Source organism: Neomonachus schauinslandi, chromosome 16, assembly GCF_002201575.2.
Source record: "Neomonachus schauinslandi chromosome 16, ASM220157v2, whole genome shotgun sequence".
NCBI classification, from domain to species: Eukaryota; Metazoa; Chordata; class Mammalia; order Carnivora; family Phocidae; genus Neomonachus; species Neomonachus schauinslandi.
In genome coordinates this window covers 7,484,662-7,498,804 of record NC_058418.1, presented here as the reverse complement: position 1 = coordinate 7,498,804, position 14,143 = coordinate 7,484,662, and the positions used below count along the sequence as shown (strand labels likewise).

Below are 14,143 nucleotides of genomic sequence, written 5' to 3'. Positions count from 1 at the left end.
GTCTGGGCATCACCCTTCCCCAGCCAGGGAATGAGATCTCAGTCTCTGTCGCTTGGGGACTCTGCCCCAGGGGTGTCACACCCACTTGGGCTTAGCTATAGTGGAGGATACACTCCACAAGGGCTTGCATCACCATGGAACCGGCCCATGATCTCAGCAGCCCACCGAGATGGAGGGCCTGACTAGCCACTGTTCCTTGGACTGGCTGCCCTGGACTGTCTCCTAGCCAGAATTGTCTTGGGCTGCCCTCTCATCTATGCTGATCCCTGGCCATCCCACGATCTCCTGCTAGCTGACCATCCATCCACCTACTCCTGGCCAAGGAGCACCCTTTGAGGCTCCTGACCCAACCTCTGGCCTATGGACCCCTGATCCCTGCAAACCAGCAGCCCTTCCTTCCAATCGCACACCCAGACGGCTTCCTTCCTCCACACCACAGCAACAAGGCCTACAAAGAGAAGAGGAATAAAACCGGGGCTCCCTCTCACCCCATCCAGCTCCCCCAACTAGTCCAGACCCCCATCCCCTTTCCCTCGTCTTGCCTTTTTGGAGGTCGGAATACGGGTCTGGAGACCTCCTGCTTTTATTTCTGCTCTTCTTCCTGCCGTCTGGCCTCATTCATCAGGTTTTAGCCTGGGATCTGGGGAACCCAGCCCCTTGTGTAAACAGAGGAGGGCCCACAAGGCAGGTCCCTTTAGCAGGTACGGGAAGGCCCCAACACAGGGAACACACTCATCGGGTTACAGGCCCAGGGCCCAATGGCCTGCCAGACTCAAGAGGGAAAGAGGAGCAACTCACCTGTTCCCAAGGACCCCTCCCCCACCGCGGTCCCATCCCCTCTGCACTTCCCGGTCCACACCCCACCCACCATCCCTAGCCAGGAGCAGCAGGTGTGGCTAATCCGGGGGAGGGAACAGGCGTGGAAACACCTGTCACCTGGATTAAGGGGGTGGGACTTTGGTCATAGGGGGCCCGCCAAGGGTCCAACAGTGCAAGTTCCACTAGCACGCTAGAGGGCGCCTGCAGGTAGAGCTGGACTCCGCGAGGGAAGGGCCCCTCCCTGCCTGGTCTCCATGGAGATGGGCACCAGAGCCCTACTCCCAAACTGGGCCTAAGGCTCCAATCCCCTCCCGTCCCCCAGAAACACACAAAGGACCATCAACATTCAAAATCTTTAATAACAAGGCAGGATCTGGGGTTAGTTTTTGTAGCCTCGGCTGGCCCTGCGGCCTCTGGCGCGCTCGAACTTCCGGCCCTTGGATCTCACGTAGGGCCTGTGAGGAGGGAGAGGAGAGTGAGAGCATGCCAACGCTGCAGTCTCGGACGGGTGCAAGCTGAGGATGCCTGAGCAGCGCGCTGCGTGCTCTAACAGAGCAGCATAGAACACGGCAGGGGGGACACTGAGCAGGCTGCTGGAAAAGCCGGGCAGGGCAAGACGCAGGCTCCGTGTGGGAGATGCAGACTCAGGCCGGCACAGGCCCTGAACATTTATATGGCTGGCCGTGCAGAGATCTCAGCAACAGGGAAGAACAACTTTAAGCCAAGTCTTGAGGAAAAAGCGGGGAAGACGAGGTGGAGAGTTCTAGGGAGGGCTGGGGCTGGACTAGCATGAGAAACAGAGGGGCCGGAAGCATGGCAAGGCCCAGACCCACAGGGTGGGGTCCAGGGAAACGCCAGGGCCAGATGGCAGGGCTGGGGATACTCACTTGGTGTGGCTGTGTGGGGTTCCCGGGGCCTTGCCGAAATGCCTGTACACCTCTCGGCCCTTGCGTGGACCTGCGAAGGGCAAGGGAAAGCTGGGACCAGGCAGGGACCCAGCTCCAAAAAGTCGCCATGAGAGTCACTGAACATCACTCACCAGAGAGCAAGACGGTGCCACAGCCCTTGGGGGAGTCTAGGGCCAACTGGTCGAAGGTGAGGATCTTGCCTCCAGCCTTGAGGATGCGGCTCCGGGCACGGCTGCTCACACGCAGCGCACACACCTGGGGCACACACGGGACAGCACGGTCGGACTCCCCCCCCACAGCCACCCAGGGGCTGCTGGCTATTCCTCTCCATGGCTTTGGCCCAGCAGAGGCAGCTGGCTGTTTGCAGAGCCGCGACCACCACCACTAGAGAAAGCTTCCCCAGTTGACAATAGCACTCCTTACCAACTTACATCTAAAACCTCCTTTAAGGGCGCCTGGGTGGCTCAGTTGGTTAAGCGACTGCCTTCGGCTCAGGTCCTGATCCTGGAGTCCCGGGATCGAGTCCCGCATCGGGCTCCCTGCTCAGCAGGGAGTCTGCTTCTCCCTCTGACCCTCCCCCCTCTCATGCTCTATCTCATTGTCTCTCTCAGATAAATAAATAAAATCTTTAATAAATAAATAAATAAATAAAACCTCCTTTAAGACTGCAACAACCTGAACTCATCACGGATAAGGAAACGGAGGCATTAAAAAGACCCATGACTTTGTCCACACGCCATTAACTGGCCGAGAAATCTAGATTTGAAGACAAGCTATAAGGCTCAAGAACCAGCACCACCATCAGGGAGGGACCCAGAAGGGTCTTGCCCGGCGACACCCACCATAGCTAACGCCATGGACAATCCCCCTTTAATCCTAAAAGCCACCCAGACCGGTAGGTGGGATGCCTGCCTCACCCAGAGCAGAGAGGAGACTGGGAAGGCATCCCAAGCCTCGTGGCACCTGTGACAGAGGTCATCAGCAGAGCGAGGACACGAGCCAGGTCTGGGCTCTTGCCCACCCACCATGCTCCTGAGCCCCCTCCACACTCACCTTCAGTTTGGGCACCTCCTGGACACGCACGTCGTCGGTTATGGTCCCTACAACCACAGCTGTTTTGTTCTCCCGGCCAGGCAGCTTCATCTTCCGGATCTTTGAGGGAAGGACAAATGCAAACAAAAAAACTCCTCCTGGTGTTTACTTATTTTTAAATATTTCACTTATCCATTCATAAGTAAAAGAAAGAGGGGGAAAAGCAGGCTCCCCGCAGAGCAGGGAGCCTGATGCGGGACCCAATCCCAGGACCCCGGGATCACGACCTGAGCTGAAGGCAGACACCTCACCAACTGAGCCACCCAGGTGCCCGCTCCTTCTGGTGTTTAAATCCAACCCCACTGTGTCAGGCATCCCAAGGATGGAGACAGTTGGGCCCTGAAGGGGATAAACCCACCCAGGCCTCGCCTCTCAACCAGTCCAGGCCTAATCTCGAGTCCAGCCAGGGAAAAAACCCTGGAAACAAAATGCACAGGCCCTTCAACAGGTCTCTCCTTCAAGACAACTTAGAACGTGTTAAGACGTGCCTCACGTGACTTGAAACCACTACAACCACCACTTCACCGTGAGATAAGCCCAAGCCACTCAAATACCCACCACTGTTCAGCTACAACCCTAAGGTCAAGGGTCGGAGCTCTGTGCCCACCACAGGGTGAAGTAAACCAGCTGATGGCCAGGCCCCAAGCCCCCCTCCCAGAGACACAATCTAGTCATTCCCCAAATCAGCCCCTCACCATCCGGGAAAGTGACAGAGGTGGCCGGTTGGTGCGACTCATGAACAGCCTCTTCAAAACGACTTGGTTAAAGGTAGAGTTGGTTCGTCTGGCCAGAAACCTGTACAGCTGGAGGAGAGAGAAAAGGATGGGAACCCAGGGTAGCCCACACCCCTTCCCCCGCAACCTTCAATTAAAGACAAAAAAGCATGGTTTGGGATAAGGTTTTTACGACTTTCCCCCATCCCCCTGAGCCCCAGAGAGCCCCCCAAATCCCCTCCCCAGCTGTATACAGCCCAGAGACTGAAACACTGAACCCCCAGAAGCCTCGGGCAGAACCACAGATGGGCGCCCGCCCCGCAGGCCCCTGGAGCAGCCTGGGGCCCAATACTAGAACGTCGGTTCTAGAAGCTGCAGTTCTGGGCGGCCCCGAGGGTCTCAGACCTCAGCCTCACCTTGACCAACAGTCTCAGGTAGATGTCCTGGCTCTTGGGCTCCTTGCGCCGAACCTTTCGGTCCTTGTTGTGGCGGATGTCAACTCCCTGCAAGGTTAAGGAAACCATGGACCCAAATCTCTTCTGGCAGATCACTCACCCCCAAAACGACTGTATTACCCATCTCCGAGGAACAGCCAGGGCCCCCGTCTCCCAAGAGACAACAAACCTCAGGTCCACCCTGAGGAGACCCGTGAAAAGCCACTTAAATCTTCCGGGCCTCAAATGACCCCAATTTAAGAAAAATATGAATTCCACATGCAAAGCCTTCAGGACATGGCGCACAGCACCTTGAAAAGCTTCAACACGGCAGTCGCGCTCACTCAGTAAGTTTGAAGTCTTTAAAAGATGTGTTTTTCAATAATATAGGCCAAAGGCAGACTCTACCTAATAATAGAGCAAAGAACCTTTATCTGGGACTTACTCCAGTACTAGAACCTTCCATGCACGACCTCCATGAGGCAGTTTCCCACTTTAGCTGAGAAAACCGAAGGAAGCCACAATTTCCACCACACCCCGGCTGCAGGCCGTGTTAGGAACGGTAAACAACCACTGAGTTATTCGCAGCTCCCTTTTCTCCAACATTTAACGTATGCCATAATCTGATGTGTGCGTCCTACAACTTCTTCCCAAACGCGTATCTGTGACACAGTATTACCGCGGCCCCAATGCACAGACCAAGAAACTGGGCTTACAGGCAGGAAAAGCAAGATCACAGGCTGGATGGGGAGCCTGGCCGCAAAACCCAGGCACTGGACGGTGGAGACCCCCTCACCCCCACCCCGCCCCAGAACCCAACGTTCCCGGCCAGGGGAGTGACAGGTCCAGGTAGAGGGGGCAAAAGACAAGAGATCAAACATGGATGTGGGGGCAACGCCAGGATCCGAATCCCGGCTCTGCCACGTCCTGGCATTGTGACCCCGGTCACATCACTTAACCTCCTTGCGCCTCAATCTGGTCATCTACTCAATTGGAGCTTTAATAAATAAAAGGGGACGGGAGGGGCCGGAGGCTGGTAAGACTGAACCATCCCTGGTTTTCGAGCCCCCAAAATAGTCCCCCCCCACCGCGCAAGTCGCCCCCTTCGAACTCCCCTGACATCCCTGCTCCCCTCCGGGACTCCCCCAGCCCAAGACCGCGACGGATGGCGGCGGATAGTCGAGTCCGGAGCACCTCAAAGCACGCTCACCATGATGGCTCCTCCTGCTCAGCCAGGTCCGGAAAGAGAGAACAGCGTCGGGGTGGGCGGGGAAAGCCTTCAGCGAGTGGCGCCTACGTGACGTCACACGGGCGCCTCACGGCGCTCTACTCCAGTCGAGCCTCTCTATGGCGAGTCGCAGAGCGGCCGAATGGGCGATTCCGGAATAAGTGGAAGAACAACCCACCGGGAACAAGCGATACGTCAAGGGCTGGGCGGGGGCGGGCCGGCACGTCGGGGGCCTCTCTGGCCCTACCCAGTCCCTGTTCTCGATAGTCTTCCGGAAGAAAGGCATCTGGGAGCGAGAGAGATGTCGCGCGGCGATAGGAGGCCGCGTCGCACAGTGACGCTCTGGCCCGACGCCGACGGTCTCTCTGTGGCTCCTGGAGGACCCGGCGGGCCGCGTATTGGAGGTGAGGAGGCGGAGCTGGCGGGCCTTGTCAGGACCTCGGGAAACCTCTGACCCCACGCTTCAGGCATTTCCTTATCAGGCTCACCTCTCCTGTCTCGTGCGGCGCTTCCTAGGCGCAGCCACAGCTCGGGAAGTCCTACCTGAGATCTAACCTGAGATCTTCTTGCTGCAGCCCAGTCTATAGCATTCTCTATTTCCAATTTTTATATTCGTCTTCTCCCCCTGCCCCTTCTCTGACCCCTCCTTAGCCTCTACCACTTGGGGGCTGCTTTTCCCTGCTGGAGAGATTCGAGTCGCCCAGCGGGCTCTGCGTGAGGGCTTTGCACGGTACTGGAGAGCAGAGGAGGCGCACTGAAACCCCAGGCTTGGGGTGTGGGGTGGAGAGGGAATAGGCAAAAGCCTCTTGAAAGAGAAGGGAGGAGAGACTTAGGAAATAAAGATTCAGAGGGGAGGAGGATTGGAGGCCCAGAGCGGTAGTGGACAGAGACCGAGAGTGAGCGAAATGGAGACCCAGGAGGTGACAAGGAGACCTAGAAAGAGAGGGAGGATGGAGATCTGGGGAGAAGCACAGACACAGAAAGATAGTGAGATGGGGTCTTGTCTGCTGTAACCAAATTCAAATCCTGGCCGTGCTAATTACTAACAACACTGTGACCTTGGGCAAGTCACTTAACCTCTCTGTGCCTTACTTTCCTTATTCTCAAAAAGGGGATAATAGGCTTGACACCTAGAGTATTTTCCAGCTTTACGTAAGTTAGTATAAATGCTTAAAACAATGCTTTGCATATAAGTGCTCAATACAAATTAGCCTCCACTCCTATTGTTAGCCCTTTTTGGGTAGGACCAGATGGACTGGCTGGGGCAGTGACGAAGCTGACCTGTCCCCTCTTTTCTCTTTCCTCAGGGAAGCCCTGCCCCTTTGGCCTCCAACACATCCAGCCCAGCCCGAAGTCTGCCCCTGATGCTCCTACCTTTTCACCTGTCCTCCACAGAGCCAAAGGCCAGGCCCCAACTGTGAGGCCTGACTCCTTGCCCATACCACCCTCCCATGGCCTGCCGCCCAGGACCAGGGTCTTGCTGATGGGGTAACACAGCAGAGGGCCAGCAGATGAATGGACACCTGGAAGCAGAGGAACAGCAGGATCAGGTAAGTGTCCCTCTGGAAGTTAAGATTACCACACCATGGGACACAGTTTCCTCCTTGTCTCTGTTCCCTTGCCTTGGTGACTTGGTCTCTGTCTTTGAGTCCCAGCCTGTTTGTCGGTCCAGTGTGCCTGCTTTTCTTTCTCCCAAACTAAGGTGTGTGGTTCCCTGTCTCTCCTTCTTCCTGGGTTTCTGTCCCCACCCCACCCCACCCTCTCTCTGGGTATTTCTTTCTTTCTTTCTTTCTTTCTTTCTTTCTTTCTTTCTTTCTTTCTTTCTTTCTTTTTCTTTCTTTCTTTCTTTCTTTTCTTTCTTTCCTTTCTTTCTTTCTTTCTTTCTTTCAAGATTTTGTTTATTTGACAGAGAGAGACACAGCGAGAGAGGGAACACAAGCAGGGAGAGTGGGAGGGGGAGAAGCAGGCTTCCCGCAGACAGGGGAGCCCGATGCGGGGCTCGATCCCAGGACCCTGGGATCATGACCTGAGCTAAAGGCAGACGCTTAACGACTGAGCCACCCAGGCGCCCCTCTCTGGGTATTTCTTTTGCTGTTGCTGCTCTGGGTTGAACACAAGGTACGTTGTTTGACGATAAAAAAACATCTTCCATTCATTGCTTTCTAGCAAATTCTGTCCCTGTCTCCTTCTGCATGTGTCTTTCTACGATTCTGTTTCTTGGTGTCCTGGTATTATTCTTGCCTTGCTTTCTTTCCGCTTCACTATGTCTTTGCCTCTTTATGTCTCTCTGTCAACATTTTTGCTGTCTCTCGGGCTCACTTCCTCTCAGCTTCTGGTCCTCCAACATTGTCTTCCTCCCTCACCCCTGGCCTAGAAGTCTCTCTCGGATAGTGTTTCTCCCCATCTCTCTCCTTGTTTCTCTGTCTTGCTTGCCATGTTACTGGGTCATTTGCTAGGCAGATGTCCATGTCATGCTGCCTCCACTCTGGTTTGAGTCCAAGGTAAATACTTGGTGAATTAATGAGCCTGTCCTCCCTGATTTTCATTCCAGAAGTATCTGTCTCCATCTCTATGTCCATCATTTTCTGGGTTTTCTTGTATCCTTAACCTTGCATATTCTCAATTCTATTGTCTTTGTCTCTTTGTATATATCTCTGTCTTTCTGTAACTGTCTGAAAAACAGGCAGCCCTCTCTCTAAGTCTCTTACTGCCTCTGACTCTGCTTTTCTGGGTCTCTTTTATTAACTCCGTTTGCATAGCTCTGGGTTTTGGTGACCTGTGTTAGGGTCAGTCTCTATCGGCAACTGAAAGTCTCCTCCCTCCTGCCTCTTTTAAAAACTCAATGGATGGGGCAGGGCTACCACTTGCCCTCCACAAAGATGGCGTCAGCGGCGCTGTCTGTGGGGTCGTGACGCTTCCTCTGCTGCGCGCGTGCCCTCACTTACTATGGCAGCCGATCTCGCGAAGCGCGATGCCCCGCCCAGTTCTCAAGCTGTCCCTCGGCTGGCATCTGCGCCAAGCTCGCGAGCTAGCCGGCCCCGTCCCCCGCGCGCCCTCACTGGCGCGGCTCAGGCCGGCCGCGCGCCCATTGGCTGAGCGGATGCACACCCTCCCCCCACCCCTGGGTCTGATGGGGGCGGTTGGTGCTGACTTGAGGGGCCGCCTGCAGGAGGACTCGGCGTGTGAGGAGGGTGCGGGGGTAGGGTCAGGGTCCCGAGTCTGGGGGACCGCGGGACCAAGAGGAACGGAGACGCAGGCCGGGACTGGGGTACCAGGGGGTGTGGGATGGAGATGGAGAACCAAAACCGGGACTGAGGGATCCAGAAATGGAAACCCAGGTCTGGGACTGGGTTCTGGAAATGGATGGGGATGGAGGACCGGGACCGGAGGAACCGGAGACAGAGACTCAGGCTTATGGATTGGGGGGGGAACCTTTGGATGGAGACCCAGGCCCAGGTTTGGGGGTACCAGGGTGGGTGGAGAGAATGGAGACCAGGCCAGAGACTTGAGGACCTAGGGACAGAGGCTCAGGCCCAGGACAGGTGGAGATCTAGGACTCTGTATCTAAGCCTGCTTTGAGCTCAGGGATGGGGGCTCTGGTCAGTGCAAGTTTAGGGGCGGGGCCCAAGGGAGCTGCTCAGGGCTGGGGGCAGAGGTGACTTCTGAGGGTGAGTCCACAGATGGGGGTGCATCTGGGGCTGCTCTGGGCCGGGGAAGGTGAGGGGCAGGCCTGGCAGCTGGCTGGGTGGGCGGGGCGGTGGGGAACAAAGGTGAGCAGGAAGGAGGCAGAAACTGGGCAGAGGGCAGGGGGAAGGCCTCTGGGGAGGGGACCTCAGGCCCGGCTCCCACCCCTCCCTGCAGAGCAGGCGGCCAGACGCCCAGGTCAGTGCTCGGGGTCCAGCTCTTGGCCCCTGTCCCTCGCAGGCGCCTGCATGTGGCTCCTGTAGCTCTCTGACTCCTTCGTTTCTCCATGTCACATCCCTTCTTGGTCTCTCCAGCTGTCTACACCCCTCCCTCCGGCCCCTCCTAGCTGCTCTTTCTGTCCTTTGTCTTTCTGACCCTCAGAGGTCCTCCTCGGGCCCCTACACTCTGACTCTCCTAAGTATCTCTCATCATCCTGGCTTTCATCTCATCGAAGCTGGTTGTCTCCTCTCGGAGTTTCTCTGGTTCTTAGATCGTATCCCTCTCTTTCTTTGTATCCGAGTGTCTCTCCCGTGTAACTTTCTCCATCCGGAGATGACCGTGTGCGCGCGTGTGTATGTGTGTGTTGGTGTTCTCCGTTTGTGCATGTCTCCGCCATCCAGCTCTCTCTCCTCTCATACTTCTCCAAAGCCCTTATTATCCAGCATACTATATATTTGACTTCTTTCTTTTGTTTTTCTGTCTTCCTAAGAGAATATGAACTCCACAAAGGCAGGGACTTTTGTCTGTTTTGTTCCCTGCTGTGTTTGCTGGGCCTGGCACTGTGATTGGCACATAGAGGGTACTGAGTAATTATTTGGGGAATAAATGAATGAACGTTTGCATGCCTGGCTGTCCACCCTCCAGGATGCTGGCCTTCCTGTACAACGGGCTTCTGCCCCGTGTCCTTAGGGTCTCCCCACACTTGTCTGAGCCTGTCTGTCTCTGATGCCCCCATCTTGCCTGTCACTGCCCCTTGTTGTCTCCTGTCCACAGGCCCTGCCCCTGCTTCTCTCTACCTGCCACAGGGGTCTTGGACTCTGACTCCTGCCCTCCTCCCTCCCCACAGAGGCCAGACCAGGAGCTGACCTGCAGCTGGGGCCACAGGCCTAGAAGCGCCCTGGACAGGGCCGAGGCCATGGCCCCCCCACCGCCGCCACCATTGGCCGCCAGCACCCCGCTCCTGCATGGCGAGTTCGGCTCCTACCCGGCCCGGGGATCCCGCTTAGCCCTCACTCTCACACCACAGGCCCTGCACATACAGCGGCTACGCCCGAAGCCCGAAGCCCGGCCCCGGGGCGGCCTGGTCCCGCTGGCCGAGGTATCAGGCTGCTGCACCCTGCGGAGCCGCAACCCCTCCGACTCGGCAGCCTACTTCTGCATCTACACCTACCCGCAGGGCCGGCGCGGGGGCCGCCGCAGAGCCGCCCGCACCTTTCGGGCCGACGGGGCAGCCACCTACGAGGAGAACCGCGCTGAGGCCCAGCGCTGGGCCACTGCCCTCATGTGTCTGCTCCGTGGACTGCCACTGCCTGGGGACGGGGGTGAGGCACTACGCAGCCGCTCTGTCCTAGGGCCACCTCGGCGTCTCTGTGGATTTCCCTCTGTGGACACCTCTGTCTCTTCTCTCCTGTGTGTCTGTCTGTGATATGTCTGTCTTGGTCTGTATTGAAAGAGGGCTAGACACATGGCGATGGGCTACAGAAGGAAGAGCAACCACAGGCAGAGAAAAATTATTTGTGTCTGCTCTTCTCATAGATTTTTGTCTCTGTCCCCTCCCCCGCTTCCATGGGCCCTGACCACACAGATGAGTCAGAGGCTCCCCGTCTGGTGCGAGCAGCAGACTGAGACATGATTAGTCACCACCCAGGGTGACAGGCACTCACAGAAGTCCCCTAGAGCGTGCCAGGAGCTCAGAGGTGGCATCTAATCCAGCCTAAGGCCGGGTGGGGGAGGGGGGGAGTCAGAGAAGGCTTTTGGGCAGAGGTCCCCACCCAGGCTCCTCAGTTGGCACAGGAAGGTAAAGGTTCAAGGGTCCGCATCTGGTGAGCCTCCCTTGGTCTTCCAGGATCCTACTGGCTGGTTGGGGGCCCTAAGGGATGGTGACAGTGAGGGAGCCTTGCAGTGTCATAACCTGATCCTGGATTCCAGGTGTTTGAGGATAAAGTGGAACCCACAGGTCTCCCTCTTCCCACACATGGGTCCAAAGGGCACTGGGATTAGACACCAAGCCCTGCCTTTGTCTCGGCCCCTGCAAGAGCGGGGCAGGGCTGCACACCTGAACCTGGGCAGCTGAAGCCCTGGAGAAAAACTGAATTCCCAGCAGGCCACTGTGCCAGGCCTCCAGCAGCTCCACTGGGGGCTGTTTGCAGTTCCGGCTTCTGAGGTGAGGGGCCCGGGTCTGGGGCCTCTGTAGACTCCTTCCCCTCTCTTTGCAGAAATAACCCTGGAGCTGCTGCCAAGGCCACCCCGATTGCTCCTATTGGTCAATCCCTACGGGGGGCGGGGTCTGGCCTGGCAGTGGTGTAAGAACCACGTGCTGCCCATGATCTCTGAAGCCGGGCTGTCCTTCAACCTCATCCAGACAGGTAAGGGCCATGCCAGGATGGAAGTAGGGGCCCGGGGGTGCCAGGACTCCCGAGTTCTGAGTGCTGGGGAGTGGTGGCGGGGCAGAGTGGAACAGCCTGGCTCACCTCCTGGTTCCCCCACGTTAGAACGGCAGAACCACGCCCGGGAGCTGGTTCAGGGGCTGAGCCTGAGTGAGTGGGACGGCATTGTCACAGTCTCGGGAGACGGGCTGCTCTTCGAGGTAGGGCAGGGGCACCCTACCTGAGCCCTGGGGGACTCTCGAGCCTGGCGCTAGGACCAGGACCCAGGTGGCCGGTGTCCCGCCCTGCAGGTGCTGAACGGACTCCTAGACCGCCCTGACTGGGAAGAAGCTGTGAAGACACCCGTGGGCATCCTCCCTTGTGGCTCAGGCAACGCCCTGGCTGGAGCTGTGAACCAGCACGGGGGGTAGGTGGGGTCCCGCCTCCGCCAGCCTGCTTACCGTGAGGGGAGGGATGAGCCCTCCTGCAACCTGGCACGTCTATCCGCACATCTCCCCCGGGCAGTCCACGGTCAGTCAAGTCCATCAGTCTTGGCTGGGATGCTCCCCACGCCGCCCCTCCCCCCAGCTGTATCCCTAGTGCCCAGAACCGTGCCCGGCCCACAGGCGGCACTGAGTGAATGCTTATGGATGAGAGAGCGGACAGGGAACCTGGCTCAGTAGGAAGAGTCCATCCGGAGGTGGCCATGTGGTCCCCCTGCTGTCTGCACCCCCACCTTTCTGTGTCTTTCTCCTGCCACCCTGCGCTCTGGGTCTCTCACGCCACCCTGTTTACTCTTTCCCTCCCTGTCCGTCTGTCTCTGGCTGTGAAGGTTTGAACCTGCCCTGGGTGTCGACCTGCTGCTCAACTGCTCGCTGCTCCTCTGCCGGGGGGGGCAGCCGCCCGCTGGACCTGCTCTCTGTGACGCTGGCCTCGGGCTCCCGCTGTTTCTCCTTCCTGTCTGTGGCCTGGGGCTTCGTGTCAGACGTGGACATCCAGAGCGAGCGCTTCAGGGCCCTGGGCAGTGCCCGCTTCACACTGGGCACGGTGCTGGGCCTTGCCACCCTGCACACCTACCGCGGACGCCTCTCCTACCTCCCTGCCGCTGTGGAACCTGCCTCCCCCACCCCTGCCCACGGCCTGCCCCGTGCCAAGTCCGAACTGACCCTGGCCCCGGCCCCGGCCCCGGCCCCACCTGTGACACACTCACCCCTGCATCGCTCAGTGTCTGATCTGCCTCTGCCCCTGCCCCAGCCTGCCCTGACCTCCCCTGGCTCACCTGAGCCCCTGCCCATCCTGTCCCTCAATGGGGGGGGCCCAGAGTTGGTCGGGGACTGGGGTGGGGCTGGGGATGCCCCACTGTCCCCAGACCCCCTGCTGCCCTCACCACCTAGCTCCCCTAAGGCTCTACTGTCACCCATCACCGAGGGGGTCCCAGAAATGCCAGCCTCCTCTGGGCTCCCACCTCCCACCCCTGATGCCCTGGGAGACATCGCTACCGGGGGCCCACCTGACCACCTGCTCCCACCTCTGGGCGCCCCACTGCCCCCGGGGTGGGTGACGCTGGAGGGGGACTTTGTGCTTATGTTGGCCATCTCACCCAGCCACCTGGGGGCTGACCTGGTGGCAGCTCCCCATGCGCGCTTTGACGACGGCCTGGTGCACCTCTGCTGGGTGCGCGGTGGCATCTCGCGGGCGGCGCTGCTGCGCCTTTTTCTGGCCATGGAGCGAGGCAGCCACTTCAGCCTGGGCTGCCCGCAGCTGGGCTACGCCGCGGCCCGTGCCTTTCGCCTCGAGCCTCTCACGCCTCGCGGCGTGCTCACTGTGGACGGAGAGCAAGTGGAGTATGGGCCACTGCAGGCGCAGGTGCATCCAGGCCTCGGCACCCTGCTCACTGGGCCTCCGGGCCGCCCGGGCCAGGAGCCTTGACCCTAAGGAAGCTTGCTGTCCGCCGGGGGCGGGGCCAGCATTCCGAGGAGGCGGGCGGGGCCTAGGGGCGTGGCCTGGCTGCTAGAGTTAGGGAGAAGGCCCCACACGCAGGGACCCCTGCCCCGTCTCAGGATTGCGCCGGCCCCCAGGGGACCAGAGGTAATGTGGGAAGGAGTGTGGCCCGAACTCCAGGGGGTCGGGGTCATCATGGTCACCGACAAACGGGCTGGCCCCAAGGGTAGTGCCTGACTAATGAGGGCGGAGCTCGGTCCAGACCCTCGCTTCCGGCTCGTGGGAGGCCAGGTCCGCTGAGGGCGGAGACTGTCTTACGCGTTGTCCAATGACGGGACCTGGCATGTACCGGCCGGGGAGGCCTTAGTTAATTGGCCAGTCAGGGCCCGGTCTCGCCCTACCCACTCCGGTGCCTCCACTTAACTGGCCAATCAGCCCAGGAGGGGCAGGTTCCCCGGGGCCGACGCTCGGATTTGCACTAATGTTCCTCCCACCCCCCCCGCCGGTGGGGACGAGGAAACTCATTTCTCCCGTCTTCTGTCTCTTGTGCGTCCCCTGACCCCAATCTTCAAAGCAATTGAAAAGGTCTATGCAATAAAGGCAGTCGCTTCATTCCTCTCAGACCGTCGCCCCTTCTGCATCCGGCAGCCCGTGGGAGGGATCCAATTCTAGGCGCTTCCAGGAGCTCCTGCGTTTTATGGACCGAAGCCCAGACCTGCCCACAGACCGCGGCCAGTGT

General features: G+C 58.7%; 2 protein-coding genes across 2 annotated transcripts; one reads left to right on the top strand and one right to left on the bottom strand.

Annotated features, from left to right (window-relative positions):
• Positions 1-1,160: 1,160 nt before the first annotated feature.
• On the bottom strand, positions 1,161-5,266 carry RPL18 (ribosomal protein L18). The gene is made up of 7 exons (XM_021681355.2): positions 5,177-5,266; positions 3,949-4,035; positions 3,515-3,622; positions 2,781-2,879; positions 1,859-1,982; positions 1,707-1,776; positions 1,161-1,274 (listed from the first exon to the last, which is right to left on the bottom strand). The coding sequence occupies exons 1-7, from the start codon at positions 5,177-5,179 to the stop codon at positions 1,199-1,201; spliced, it is 567 nt and encodes a 188-aa protein (XP_021537030.1). The 5' UTR covers positions 5,180-5,266; the 3' UTR covers positions 1,161-1,198.
• A 237-nt stretch (positions 5,267-5,503) lies between these two features.
• SPHK2 (sphingosine kinase 2) lies at positions 5,504-14,025 on the top strand. The gene is given in 8 exon segments (XM_021681358.2): positions 5,504-5,598; positions 6,590-6,744; positions 9,945-10,419; positions 11,314-11,463; positions 11,590-11,684; positions 11,775-11,890; positions 12,296-12,353; positions 12,355-14,025. Coding segments are annotated over 7 exon segments (1,971 nt in total). The 5' UTR covers positions 5,504-5,598; positions 6,590-6,705; the 3' UTR covers positions 13,393-14,025.
• The last annotated feature ends 118 nt before the right edge of the window (positions 14,026-14,143 follow it).